At 48.2% G+C, this 12,309-nt stretch overlaps 1 protein-coding gene across 1 annotated transcript; it reads right to left on the reverse strand.

Moving 5' to 3' along the window:
• Positions 1-1,338: 1,338 nt before the first annotated feature.
• DPH3 (diphthamide biosynthesis 3) lies at positions 1,339-7,585 on the reverse strand. The gene is made up of 3 exons (XM_077299668.1): positions 7,259-7,585; positions 5,026-5,100; positions 1,339-1,779 (listed from the first exon to the last, which is right to left on the reverse strand). Exons 1-3 carry the CDS (start codon positions 7,364-7,366, stop codon positions 1,711-1,713), a joined length of 252 nt encoding a protein of 83 aa, XP_077155783.1. The 5' UTR covers positions 7,367-7,585; the 3' UTR covers positions 1,339-1,710.
• Positions 7,586-12,309: the final 4,724 nt, after the last annotated feature.

The raw sequence follows: 12,309 nt of genomic DNA on the forward strand, positions 1-12,309 counted from the left end.
CTACCCCATGTGGATGGATTTATGACAGACCTGTTCAGATGAATAGCACAAGAAGAGAAATCTCTACAGCAGATCTGTGGCATTGCCAGTAAAGAAATGTGCAAATTGTCTCTTCAGAGAGGAAGAGGACTAGAACTCTAGTGCCACCTATTGGAAGTAGCAATCCTAACAGTCAATGTCGACCCTTTAACGAGCCTTGTCACATGACTTAGGATAATAGCCAAACCAGAATCTCAATTTGCAGCCACTGTGTTTCGGGGTACTGGGTCGACATTGACTGTTAGGATTGCTACTTCCAATAGGTGGCACTAGAGTTCTAGTCCTCTTCCTCACTGAAGAGACAATTTGCATATTTCCCAGAGGAGCATTGCGGCAATAAGTCTCCTCACCTCAACATGCTTATGTCACTCTCCGCAAGGAGAAACGGTACTTCTTGTTTCCCAGTAAAGAAATGTATCGTAGTTTTCGGACTACAAGACGCACTTTTTTCCCCCAAAAACGTTAGGGGAAAATGGGGGTGCGTCTTATAGTCGCAATATACTTACAAATCATACGGCAGTAGCAGCGGCGGCGGTCCCGATGCAGCCTCCCTTCCCATGCTGGTGCGGCTGTGGCTGTGCTGCGGGCAGGGGCTGTGCTGCGGGGCTGTGGCAGCGGCTCTCTGGGCTCCGACGGCATTTCGTCAAAGCCCGGAGGCCCCCCGCTCATCTGTTAATGGCATGTTGCGGTGGCCTCTGGGAACATGGGCGCCGGGAAAATGACCGCCGGGCCTGCGCACGCTCAGATTCAAATCTCGTCAACGAGATCTCGTCTCCCGAGATCTCGTGGCGAGATCTCGGCAACAAGATCTGAATCTGAGTGTGCGCCAGCCCAGCGGCCATTTTCCCGGCGCCCATGTTCCCGGAGGCCACCGCAACATGCCATTAACGGATGAGCGGGAGGCCTCCGGGCTTTGACAAAATGCCGTCAGAGCCCCCACAAAGCCCAGAGAGCCGCTGCCCCTGCCCCGGAACACAGCCCCTGCCCTGGAACACAGAGCCTCCACCCCTGCCCAAGCACAGAGCACCGCACCAGCCTGGGATGGGATTTCCTGGAGGCCAAGGCACCAGCCTGGACCACCGAAAGACCCCAGTGACCACTCCTCCACCTGTACCGATCCCTTCACTGGTAAGCTGAATTTGGACTGTAAGACGTACCCCCATTTGAAACATTATTTTTTTTTTCCTTATTTATATTCTGAAAATTTGGGGTGCGTCTTATGGTCTGGTGCGTCTAATAGTCCGAAAAATACGGTAACATTTGTGCATTGTGGAAAACACAATTCAGGCCTCATACATGCCAGTAAAAATACATTTTTTATTCAAATAAATAATTGCATCTAATATTATGGTTTGTGCTGTATGTAAATCCAGACCAAGCAGAAGCAGCATTAAATGACGTCCCCGTATAACATGTCATTGTTCAGGAATTCAACAAAAGGTAGAACCGACCTCATATCATGTAAAGCATTTCCATATTCCCCCTCAAATGTAGTTAAAAGTTCAATTTTGTTTAAACAAACAAAATCCCCACAGAAAGTCTTAAGAAAAGTTGGAAAGAAAGAAAGAAGTCTCTGGAGTGGTGATCCGACTTAAAGCAGAAAGTGCAGATATTGCCACCAAACAGATAAAAAAAAACGGTGTTTCTGTAGAAATTGTTCTATGATGAGGGTCAGCACTTTAAGAGTTCATTTGTGCTGGACGCAGGTTCTGGAACCACCTCTCCCTTCATGAATTCATCCTGGAATAAAAGGAAATGGCCTTTAATAAAATGATACCAGTAGAAAATGCTTATAATGTTGTTAAATGGGTTGTATGTGACTAAATGAGAACAAGTTGTAAGTGGTCAGAAATGGCTGCGTTTATACCAACACATACAGTCCAGAGGTTGTGCTTTGTGCTGCTGCTCCTCACTGTTCACACAGCTGTATTACCACACAAAAACCATGAACAATAGTAGTGCTGACTCAGGAAGAAAAGCAGCTAGGTTCTCTCTAATCCTGGACAATCCCATCCAAAATAAAAGCACCAGGCTTGTGTGAGAAATTGCAGCTTACCTAGTTAACCCATTCTTGCTCTGTGCTACGATTATGCCCAGTATTCTCTTATGAGCAGTTAATGTTATTCATAATTCTGGTACATTGGCACATCCGTCATTGGAAGGATACGGAAATCCACAATACATCAAAGGCAAGAATATGTGTGGCACTTCAGAATGTTTTTATCTACAGTGGGTACAGAAAGTATTCAGACCCCTTTAAAGGGAACCTGTCACCCCGTTTTTTCCGTATGAGATAAAAATACTGTTAAATAGGGCCTGAGCTGTGCTTTACAATAGTGTATTTTGTGAACCCCGATTCCCCACCTATGCTGCCGAAATACGTTACCAAAGTCGCCGTTTTCGCCTGTCAATCAGGCTGGTCTGGTCAGATGGGCGTGGTGACATCGCTGTTTCTTCCACCAGATCTTGCTTAGTTTTCCGTTGGTGGCGTAGTGGTTTGCGCATGCCCAAGTCCCGAATCCACTGCACAGGGGAGGAAAAAGAGCGCGATCTGCGCTATTCCCCTGGTGATCGGTGGGGGCGGCCATCTTCCTGTGGCCGCGCGTGCGCAGATGGAGCGCTCTGCTGCCCGGGGCTTCAGGAAAATGGCTGCGGGAGGCCGCACGTGCGCAGATGGAGATCGCGGCGGCCATTTTCCTGAAGCCGAGATGCGAACTCTGCTTCAGGAAAATGGCCGCCGCGATCTCCATCTGCGCACGCGCGGCATCCCGTGGCCATTTTCCTGAAGCCCCGGGCAGCAGAGCGCTCCATCTGCGCACGCGCGGCCACAGGAAGATGGCCGCCCCCACCGATCACCAGGGGAATAGCGCAGATCGCGCTCTTTTCCCTCCCCTCCCTGTGCAGTGGATTCAGGACTTGGGCATGCGCAAACCACTACGCCACCAACGGAAAACTAAGCAAGATCTGGGGGAAGAAACAGCGATGTCACCACGCCCATCTGACCAGACCAGCCTGATTGACAGGCGAAAACGGCGACTTTGGTAACGTATTTCGGCAGCATAGGTGGGGAATCGGGGTCCACAAAATACACTATTGTAATGCACAGCTCAGGCCCTATTTAACAGTATTTTTATCTCATACGGAAAAAACGGGGTGACAGGTTCCCTTTAAGCTTTTCACTCTGTTTCATTGCAGCCATTTGGTAAATTCAAAAAAGTTCATTTTTTTTCTCAATAATGTACACTCTGCACCCCATCTTGACTGAAAACAAAAAACACAAATGTAGTAATTTTTGCAAATTTATTAAAAAAGAAAAACTGTAATATCACAGAGTCATAAGTATTCAGACCCTTTGCTCAGTATTGGGTAGATGCACCCTTTTGAGCTAGTACAGCCATAAGTCTTCTTGGGAATGATTCAACAAGCTTTTCACACCAGAATTTGGGGATCCTCTGCCATTCTTTCTTTCAGATCCTCTCCAGTTCCGTCAGGTTGGATGGTGAATGTTGGTGGGCAGCCATTTTCAGGTCTCTCCAGAGATGCTCATTTGGGTTTAGGTCAGGGCTCTGGCTGGGCCAGTCAAGAATGGTCACAAAGTAGTTCTGAAGCCACTCCTTTATTATTTTAGCTGTGTGCTTAGGGTCAGTGTCTTGTTGGAAGGTGAACCTTCGGCCAAGTCTGAGGTCCAGAGCACTCTGGAAGAGGTTTTCATCCAGCATATCTCTGTACTTGGCCGCATTCATGTTTCCTTTAATGGCAACCAGTCATCCTGTCCCTGCAGCTGAAAAACACCCCCATAGCATGAAGCTGCCACCACCATGTTTCACTGTTGGGATTGTATTGGGCAGGTGATGAGCAGTGCCTGGTTTTCTGCACACATACTGCTTAGAAATATCACCAAAAAGGTCTTTCATCTCATCAGACCAGAGAATCTTATTTCTCACAGTCTGGGAATCCTTCATGTGTTTTTTAGCAAACTCCTTGCGGGCTTTCAGATCTCTTGCACTGAGGAGAGGCTTCCTTCAGGCCACTCTGCCATAAAGGCCCAACTGGTGGAGGGCTGCAGTGATAGTTGACTTTGTGGAATTTTCTCCCATCTCCCTACTGCATCTCTGGAGCTCAGCCACAGTGCTCTTGGTGTTCTTCTTCACCAAGGCTCTTCTTCCACGATTGCTCAGTTTGGCTGGATGGCCAGGTCTAGGAAGACTTCTGGTGGTCCCAAACTTCTTCCATTTATGGATTATGGAGGCCACTGTGCTCTTAGGAATCTTGAGTACTGCAGAAATTCTGTTGTAAACTAGGACAGATCTGTGCCTTGCCACAATTCTGTCTCTGAGCTTCTTGGCCAGTTCCTTTGACCTCATGATTCTCATTTGGTCTGACATTCACTGTGAGCTGTGAGGTCTTATATAGACAGGTGTTTGCATTTCCAAATCAAATCCTATCAGTTTAATTAAACACAGCTGGACTCCAATGAAGGAGTAGAACCATCTCAAGGAGGATCACAAGGAAATGGACAGCATGTGACTAAAATACGAGTGTCTGAACGAAGAGTCTTTAATACTTATGACCATGTGATATTTTTGAATTTACCAAATGGCTACAATGAAACAAAGCATAAAAAATTTAAAGGGGTCTGAATACTTTCCGTACCCACTGTATATAGAAGACTCATCTCAGATATCAATTGTATATTGTATTGGAAAATAATTATAATGAACGTTTCAGCACATTCCAGACTTTGGTCACTTAAATGGCAAGGGCAATAGAAGCAGAAAGAAATGGCAGCAGGTGCAGGTTCCTGTGATGTCTCACCATTTCACTGCCCTCAAGATACCGCTGCCAAGGCACAGGATGGACTGAAGCATTTCCTATAATTATCCTTCAACAAAAATGTACAGTCGGTGTGGTGTCTGTGAAACAGAAGAGATCACTCCCTCTGAGGATAGAGGGTCCCACCTCACTGTAGAAAGTGACCGAACTCACCTTGTCATAGATAACTCTCACAAGTAACGAACAGCTCGGACAAGTCGCAACTTCTTCTCCATTTTCCAGATCTTCCTAAAATACCCAAAATGATAGACTCAACTGTCACTAATACTACGACATGCAGAAAAGGCACACAATACATGAAGTAAATGAACAGATAAACAACACAATCGCAAGATACCAAATATAACAAGTAAATAGGGGTCACAGATCAACAGCAGGGGTCAACTGAGGTCCCCAGCAAAAAGAGAAAGCCAAGACACCTGCATGGAAAACAGGCAGCGGGCACTAGGAGGCTGATACTCCTTTTTATATGTAAATACCACCATAGGCCCATTTTTATTATTAAAGAAGCATAGTGGACAATGTCTGATAAAGGCCTAGCCCCCCTAAACCACCACCATTTCCCTGCATTCTATCAGGCCCTTTTTTGAGGCTTAGCGATTGCTGAATAAATATAAAATTAGCTGCTAACCCTGCAGGCCTGCTATGTATATCAGAGTGACTAGTCATCATGTAAGCATGGGTGAAACCCGCGTCACTGTTGCCTACATGTGCAGTGGGGCGATGAAGCTGGGAGCGTACACAGGACTCCATTGCGCATTCTCAGGGAGGGGGAAGAGATTTGCAAAGGAGCGGCAGCAATGATGCCCATAGGGGCGTGCATACTTGATGAGAGGGAAGATTAGTCCATGGAAATCAACACCCTCACCTCTCCCTCCAACCCAACTAGGCACCAATAGTTTACTTAGCTCAAGAGCAGGGTTTGAAGGTAACTTTACATTTAGTCAGCAATTGCTAAGCAGCAAAAAGGGGCTTGTTAGAATGCAGAAAAAGAATGTAATGAAGGCTTGGTGGTGGTATAGGGGTGTCCGGACAGCTAAAGTGCTCCATTAGAGTGGTTGTCTCAGCTCCCCTTCCTCCTTGTCTACCTGGGTGGTGTCCTCCACAGTTCAGTGGCATGGTTGCACCGCTGTCCCACACTCTGTGGCTGGGATGGGGAGCTAGCTGTGCACTCAGGTAATCCAGACATCTTCACAGCAGCGCTTACAAACTCTACAGGAAAAAGCTTGTAAGCGCTACACTCCCAGCCTAAGAGAGCAGCCACTTCTAGTAGACTGCAGCAGTGGCTGGTAACCTAGGCAATGAGCATTAAACAGTTACATAAAAAACTCCTCCATTGTTCATTCTGAGGATTACACTGCAAAGTTGCTTGTTTTCACAATGCTTCCCATTTAAGACCTTGAGATTAACCCTTTGATATCAGTACATTTTAGCTGGTTAAAGCAATATAATTTGCTATTGAAGGGATTTGCATTTTTCTTGATAGATGGGACCAGTGTCGCACACAATACTGCACAAGTATTTAAGCCAGCCCCAAAATGCTTCTTAAAGCTTTAGGGTGTTGTAGGAGATTTAACCCTGATGACAACCAGACTAGTACAGTACCTGAGAAAATATTCATATGCAAATGAGGAGGCCTTGGGGCCGCTCTGCCTCATCATTTCCATATTGGGGTCCTTCCTCCCTTCCCAGAGCGAGCACTGCGTGAACCCTGCTGGCATGTACGCTGTCGCCCCCGTTCTCCCTGGCCCCTTTCCTCTTCCTTTGCATTTTCCCAGTAACGGGTACAGTGCTCGTCTGGTTGTTACAGGGGCCCCTACTACACTGTATAGCCCATTTAAAATGCATTTTGGGGGTGACGGACCCCTTAATTACTCCATCTTTCTGGAGCTGGAAATGGCGCAGTGGTACAATTGTCTGTGGCAGCAGTGGGCACGCACGCACACTCCGGCTTCCATACAACTGAGGGAGGTAGCCCAGCACCACCGCTCCAGTCACATGGGGGGCACACAACACCCCCTTTCTCTAAGTCTGTGGGGTCCCAGAAGCCCCCCAGCATTTATACAGTTATCTGCCAGCTAGCGGCTTGGAGACAAAGGTCACTAGCGAGATCGCCCCTTTTCCCATTGTGAGGACACGGTCGCTGGGGAATATAGTAATGTGTAGTCGGCACCGCGCCCTGTGATGCCATGGCTTATTGCCAGCATGGCAGCCTACGCCTCTCCATGCACATGGGAAGATGGCACATGGTGGGGAGAACTAGGTCACAGAGGAAGAAGGAAACAGGAGAGCAGCCCTGTGCATGGAGGAGCCCACTCACACATTCCTATAGGACTCTGCCACTATGCCATGTGGCCACACAGCGGCGCCACTGCCGGCACCGTACCTTAGTAATGGCGAACCTGTCACCACACGGACACGGGTAGTAATAGGTCTCGGTGTCCTCGTCATACTCGAAGTCCTCGATCTCCACCTCGTCGTGGTACACCGCCATCCCGGCACTAGCACGGGGAATCACAGCACGTCACACCTGGCCGACACACAAGCCTGCTCCCTAGATTCTCGTGTCACCGCCCGTCCCCGAATTAATACGTCATCCACTCATTTCCGACATAAGCAGTCAGCCATTTTGGATCCTGGCGGCTAAGCGCTATCTATACACCTTTCCTATCACTAGGTGGCGCTGACATACCAGTAAGCTCCAGCTCTCTATACAGGCCGCTCTAGCTGCAGGAAAAAATAGACAAGAGACAGCTTTAGTGAAATCACGTGGTAACATTCAAGGCCTTGTCTCACATTGGTAACACTTTCTTTTTTTCAGAAATGTTCTTGCAGGGAAACTGTGAGTTACAAACAGACCATGAAAATGATTGGCTGCCTGTGTAAGAGAGGCCTAAATTATCTATGTGCTCTGCTTATATGGAGCAGGGTGGTCGTGTTATCTGGAAGACCCCTCACCCCACCTGTAGCCCCCACTTCCTGTCAGGGTGATGAGCTCTTCAGAGTAATCTGGAAGACCCCTCACCCCACCTGTAGCCCCACTTCCTGTCAGGGTGATGAGCTGTTCAGGGTAATCTGGAAGACCCCTCACCCCACCTGTAGCCCCCACTTCCTGTCAGGGTGATGAGCTCTGGTTATCTGGAAGACCCCTCACCCCACCTGTAGCCCCACTTCCTGTCAGGGTGATGAGCTCTTCAGAGTAATCTGGAAGACCCCTCACCCCACCTGTAGCCCCCACTTCCTGTCAGGGTGATGAGCTCTTCAGAGTAATCTGGAAGACCCCTCACCCCACCTGTAGCCCCCACTTCCTGTCAAGGTGATGAGCTCTTCAGAGTAATCTGGAAGACCCCTCACCCCACCTGTAGCCCCACTTCCTGTCAGGGTGATGAGCTGTTCAGGGTAATCTGGAAGACCCCTCACCCCACCTGTATCCCCACTTCCTGTCAGGGTGATGAGCTCTTCAGGGTTATCTGGAAGACCCCTCACCCCACCTGTAGCCCCCACTTCCTGTCAGGGTGATGAGCTCTTCAGGGTAATCTGGAAGACCCCTCACCCCACCTGTAGCCCCACTTCCTGTCAGTGTGATGAGCTCTTCAGAGTAATCTGGAAGACCCCTCACCCCACCTGTAGCCCCCACTTCCTGTCAGGGTGATGAGCTCTTCAGGGTAATCTGGAAGACCCCTCACCCCACCTGTAGCCCCCACTTCCTGTCAGGGTGATGAGCTCTTCAGAGTAATCTGGAAGACCCCTCACCCCACCTGTAGCCCCCACTTCCTGTCAGGGTGATGAGCTCTTCAGGGTAATCTGGAAGACCCCTCACCCCACCTGTAGCCCCCACTTCCTGTCAGGGTGATGAGCTCTTCAGAGTAATCTTGAAGACCCCTCACCCCACCTGTAGCCCCCACTTCCTGTCAGGGTGATGAGCTCTTCAGAGTAATCTGGAAGACCCCTCACCCCACCTGTAGCCCCACTTCCTGTCAGGGTGATGAGCTGTTCAGGGTAATCTGGAAGACCCCTCACCCCACCTGTAGCCCCCACTTCCTGTCAGGGTGATGAGCTCTGGTTGTCTGGAAGACCCCTCACCCCACCTGTAGCCCCACTTCCTGTCAGTGTGATGAGCTCTTCAGGGTAATCTGGAAGACCCCTCACCCCACCTGTAGCCCCCACTTCCTGTCAGGGTGATGAGCTCTGGTTATCTGGAAGACCCCTCACCCCACCTGTAGCCCCACTTCCTGTCAGTGTGATGAGCTCTTCAGGGTAATCTGGAAGACCCCTCACCCCACCTGTAGCCCCCACTTCCTGTCAGGGTGATGAGCTCTTCAGGGTTATCTGGAAGACCCCTCACCCCACCTGTATGCCCACTTCCTGTCAGTGTGATGAGCTCTTCAGGGTAATCTGGAAGACCCCTCACCCCACCTGTAGCCCCCACTTCCTGTCAGTGTGATGAGCTCTTCAGGGTAATCTGGAAGACCCCTCACCCCACCTGTAGCCCCCACTTCCTGTCAGGGTGATGAGCTCTTCAGGGTAATCTGGAAGACCCCTCACCCCACCTGTAGCCCCCACTTCCTGTCAGGGTGATGAGCTCTTCAGGGTAATCTGGAAGACCCCTCACCCCACCTGTAGCCCCACTTCCTGTCAGGGTGATGAGCTCTTCAGTAACAGCTCCTCGGCCCCAAATGTGGGGAATGAATTCTCTCCCGAATCCTCATCCTGGGCTTCTGACATCTGATTGCATCCGTATGTTTTATAGCTGTAGTATAGGCTGTGAGGGGATGTGTTCTATTCATGGGGAAATATAGATTTATTATATAATCTGTTTATTGATCCGAGTCATGGATCATGATCTCTCACACAAGTCTGTGGGGATCCCGGACAGCAATGGCTTCACTTTGTGTGTGACAATTTATACTGTAATGGAAGGGACAAACTCTGCAGTTATTAAAAAAAAAACAACTGATAAAAGTCCGAAGGGGTCCGATCAGAATAACAGTGTCTGGAAGGCTTCAATTTCCCTCCCGTGTATGTGAAAATAAGAGGCTGATTTTCATGTGTTTGGATCAGTTATCGCCATCAGTAATTTTCTATCTTGTTTAAAAAATATAAATTAAAAAAGTCACTGGTGGTGAAAACTCTTCCAAAACACTGAAATCAGTTCCTTTTTTTTTCGTACATGAAGGGGGGTGACATCTTAATGAGGCCTTACAAGCACTATTATTCTGCTTCCTAAAAGTATATTAAGCCAGGGGCGGACACAGACAGCTTGGGGCCCCTGTGCAAGAAATGTGTCTGGGCCCCCTCCTTTTATGGTGACCAAGCTACAGATAATATATATTTTTTTCTTTTACAGTCTCCTCTCATTATATATATTGCCACCCCTTATTACACAGTGCCCTCTCTTTATGTAAAGCGCCATCCCTTATTACATAGTTCACTCTTGTTATATACAGCACCATCCCTTACATATCGGATTCTTGTAATTTTTATACAGTGGATACGGAAAGTATTCAGACCCTTTACATTTTTCACGCTTTGTTTCATTGCAGCCATTTGGTAAATTAAAAAAAGTTCATTTTTTTTCTCATTAATGTACACTCTGCACCCCATCTTGACTGAAGAAAAACAGATATGTAGACATTTTTGCAAATTTATTAAAAAAGAAAAACTGAAATATCACATGGTCACAAGTATTCAGACCATTTGCTCAGTATTGAGTAGAAGCACCCTTTTGAGCTAGTACAGCCATGAGTCTTCTTGGGAATGATGCAACAAGTTTTTCACACCTGGATTTAGGGATCCTCTGCCATTCTTCCTTGCAGATCCTCTCCAGTTCCATCAGGTTGGATGGTGAACGTTGGTGGACAGCCATTTTCAGGTCTCTCCAGACATGCTCAATTGGGTTTAGGTCAGGGCTCTGGCTGGGCCAGTCAATAATGGTCACAGAGTTCTGAAGCCACGCCTTTGTTATTTTAGCTGTGTGCTTAGGGTCATTGTCTTGTTGGAAGAAGAACCTTCGGCCACGTCTGAGGTCCAGAGCACTCTGGAAGAGGTTTTCATCCCGGCTATCTCTGTACTTGGCCGCATTCATGTTTCCTTCAATGACAACCAGTCATCCTGTCCCTGCAGGTGAAAAACAACCCCATAGCAAGATTCTACCACCACCATGTTTCACTGTTGGGGTTGTATTGGGCAGGTGATGAGCAGTACCTGATTTTCTCCACACATACCGCTTAGAATTATCACCAAAAAGGTCTATCTTCGTCTCATTAGACCAGAGAATCTTATTTCTCATAGTCTGGGAGTCCTTCGTGTTTTTTTTAGCAAACACTATGCGGGCTTTCATCTGTCTTGCACTGAGGACAGGTTTGCGTAGGGCCACTCTGCCATAAAGGCAGAGTGACACCACTGTATATATATACTTTTACAAACAGGTGCACAGAAATATTGTAATACCCTGTAAATCTGTAGACATTTTAATACTCGCATATGATGTCACTCTGGAAGGTGCATTCCTCCATCTTCAGGAGCTCCATCCTGGTGATCTTCAGTCCATCCATCAGCACTACTGGCCAGATCTCCAGCTGTCACCAGTCCTGTCTCCTGCCTCTTCACTACCTCTGATAGCTGCAGAGAACAGCCTCCAGTCAGTGAATCGGACACTTCTCCTCTTTCCTCCTGAGACGTTCTGGCAGCTGCCTGACTCGTGAACCTCAGCCATCACATCAACTCCCCTCCTCCCTTGTAGCCACTTACCACCCCCTCTAGTGAGGGGGCTTTATTGGGGACTAATGCACTGGCCCACTCAGGCAGCTTTCACACTGCAGCTACTGCTTCTGAATGGGTTAGCACAGGTTTTCCAATAAAGCCCCCTCAGTGCAGGGGGTGGAGGTAGCTATACTTACTAGGCCTGTCATCCTGCCTGTACATGAACGACGCTGAGATGCCGGGGGCTTGTGCAGGGATCCCGGGCTCTTGCATCATAAAGCCAGCGGCAGCATCAACTAAGAGGAGAGGAAGGCCGCCCATCTAAGGGCTTATTCACACATCAGTATTTGGTCAGTATTTTGCATCAGTGTTTGCATGCCAAAAACAGGAGTGGATCTTGCAGGGAAAAACTATAATTGAAAGATTGACACCTGCTCTGTGTTTTGGAGAAGTTCCTGATTTTGTTATGAAAATACTGATCAAATACTGATGTGTAAATAAAGCGTAATGTGCAGAATGCACGCCCCTCTCTGTTGGCAAAAGACTCAGGTACGTGCCCCCTTCCTCTGCTCGTAGTGGAGATGCTGCCGCTGGTTCTATTAGAGAACAAGACATTTCAGCAGCTGACTGGGCCCCCTCTCCTTCAGGGCCCCTGGGCAGCTGCACAGGTGGTGTGTCTGCCCCTGCCTTAAGCCTTATGTATTTGCTGTGCTCTAGTAATATCAGGGAGACTTT

The sequence above is a fragment of the Ranitomeya variabilis genome, chromosome 3 (assembly GCF_051348905.1).
Source record: "Ranitomeya variabilis isolate aRanVar5 chromosome 3, aRanVar5.hap1, whole genome shotgun sequence".
In the NCBI taxonomy this organism is placed as follows: Eukaryota; Metazoa; Chordata; class Amphibia; order Anura; family Dendrobatidae; genus Ranitomeya; species Ranitomeya variabilis.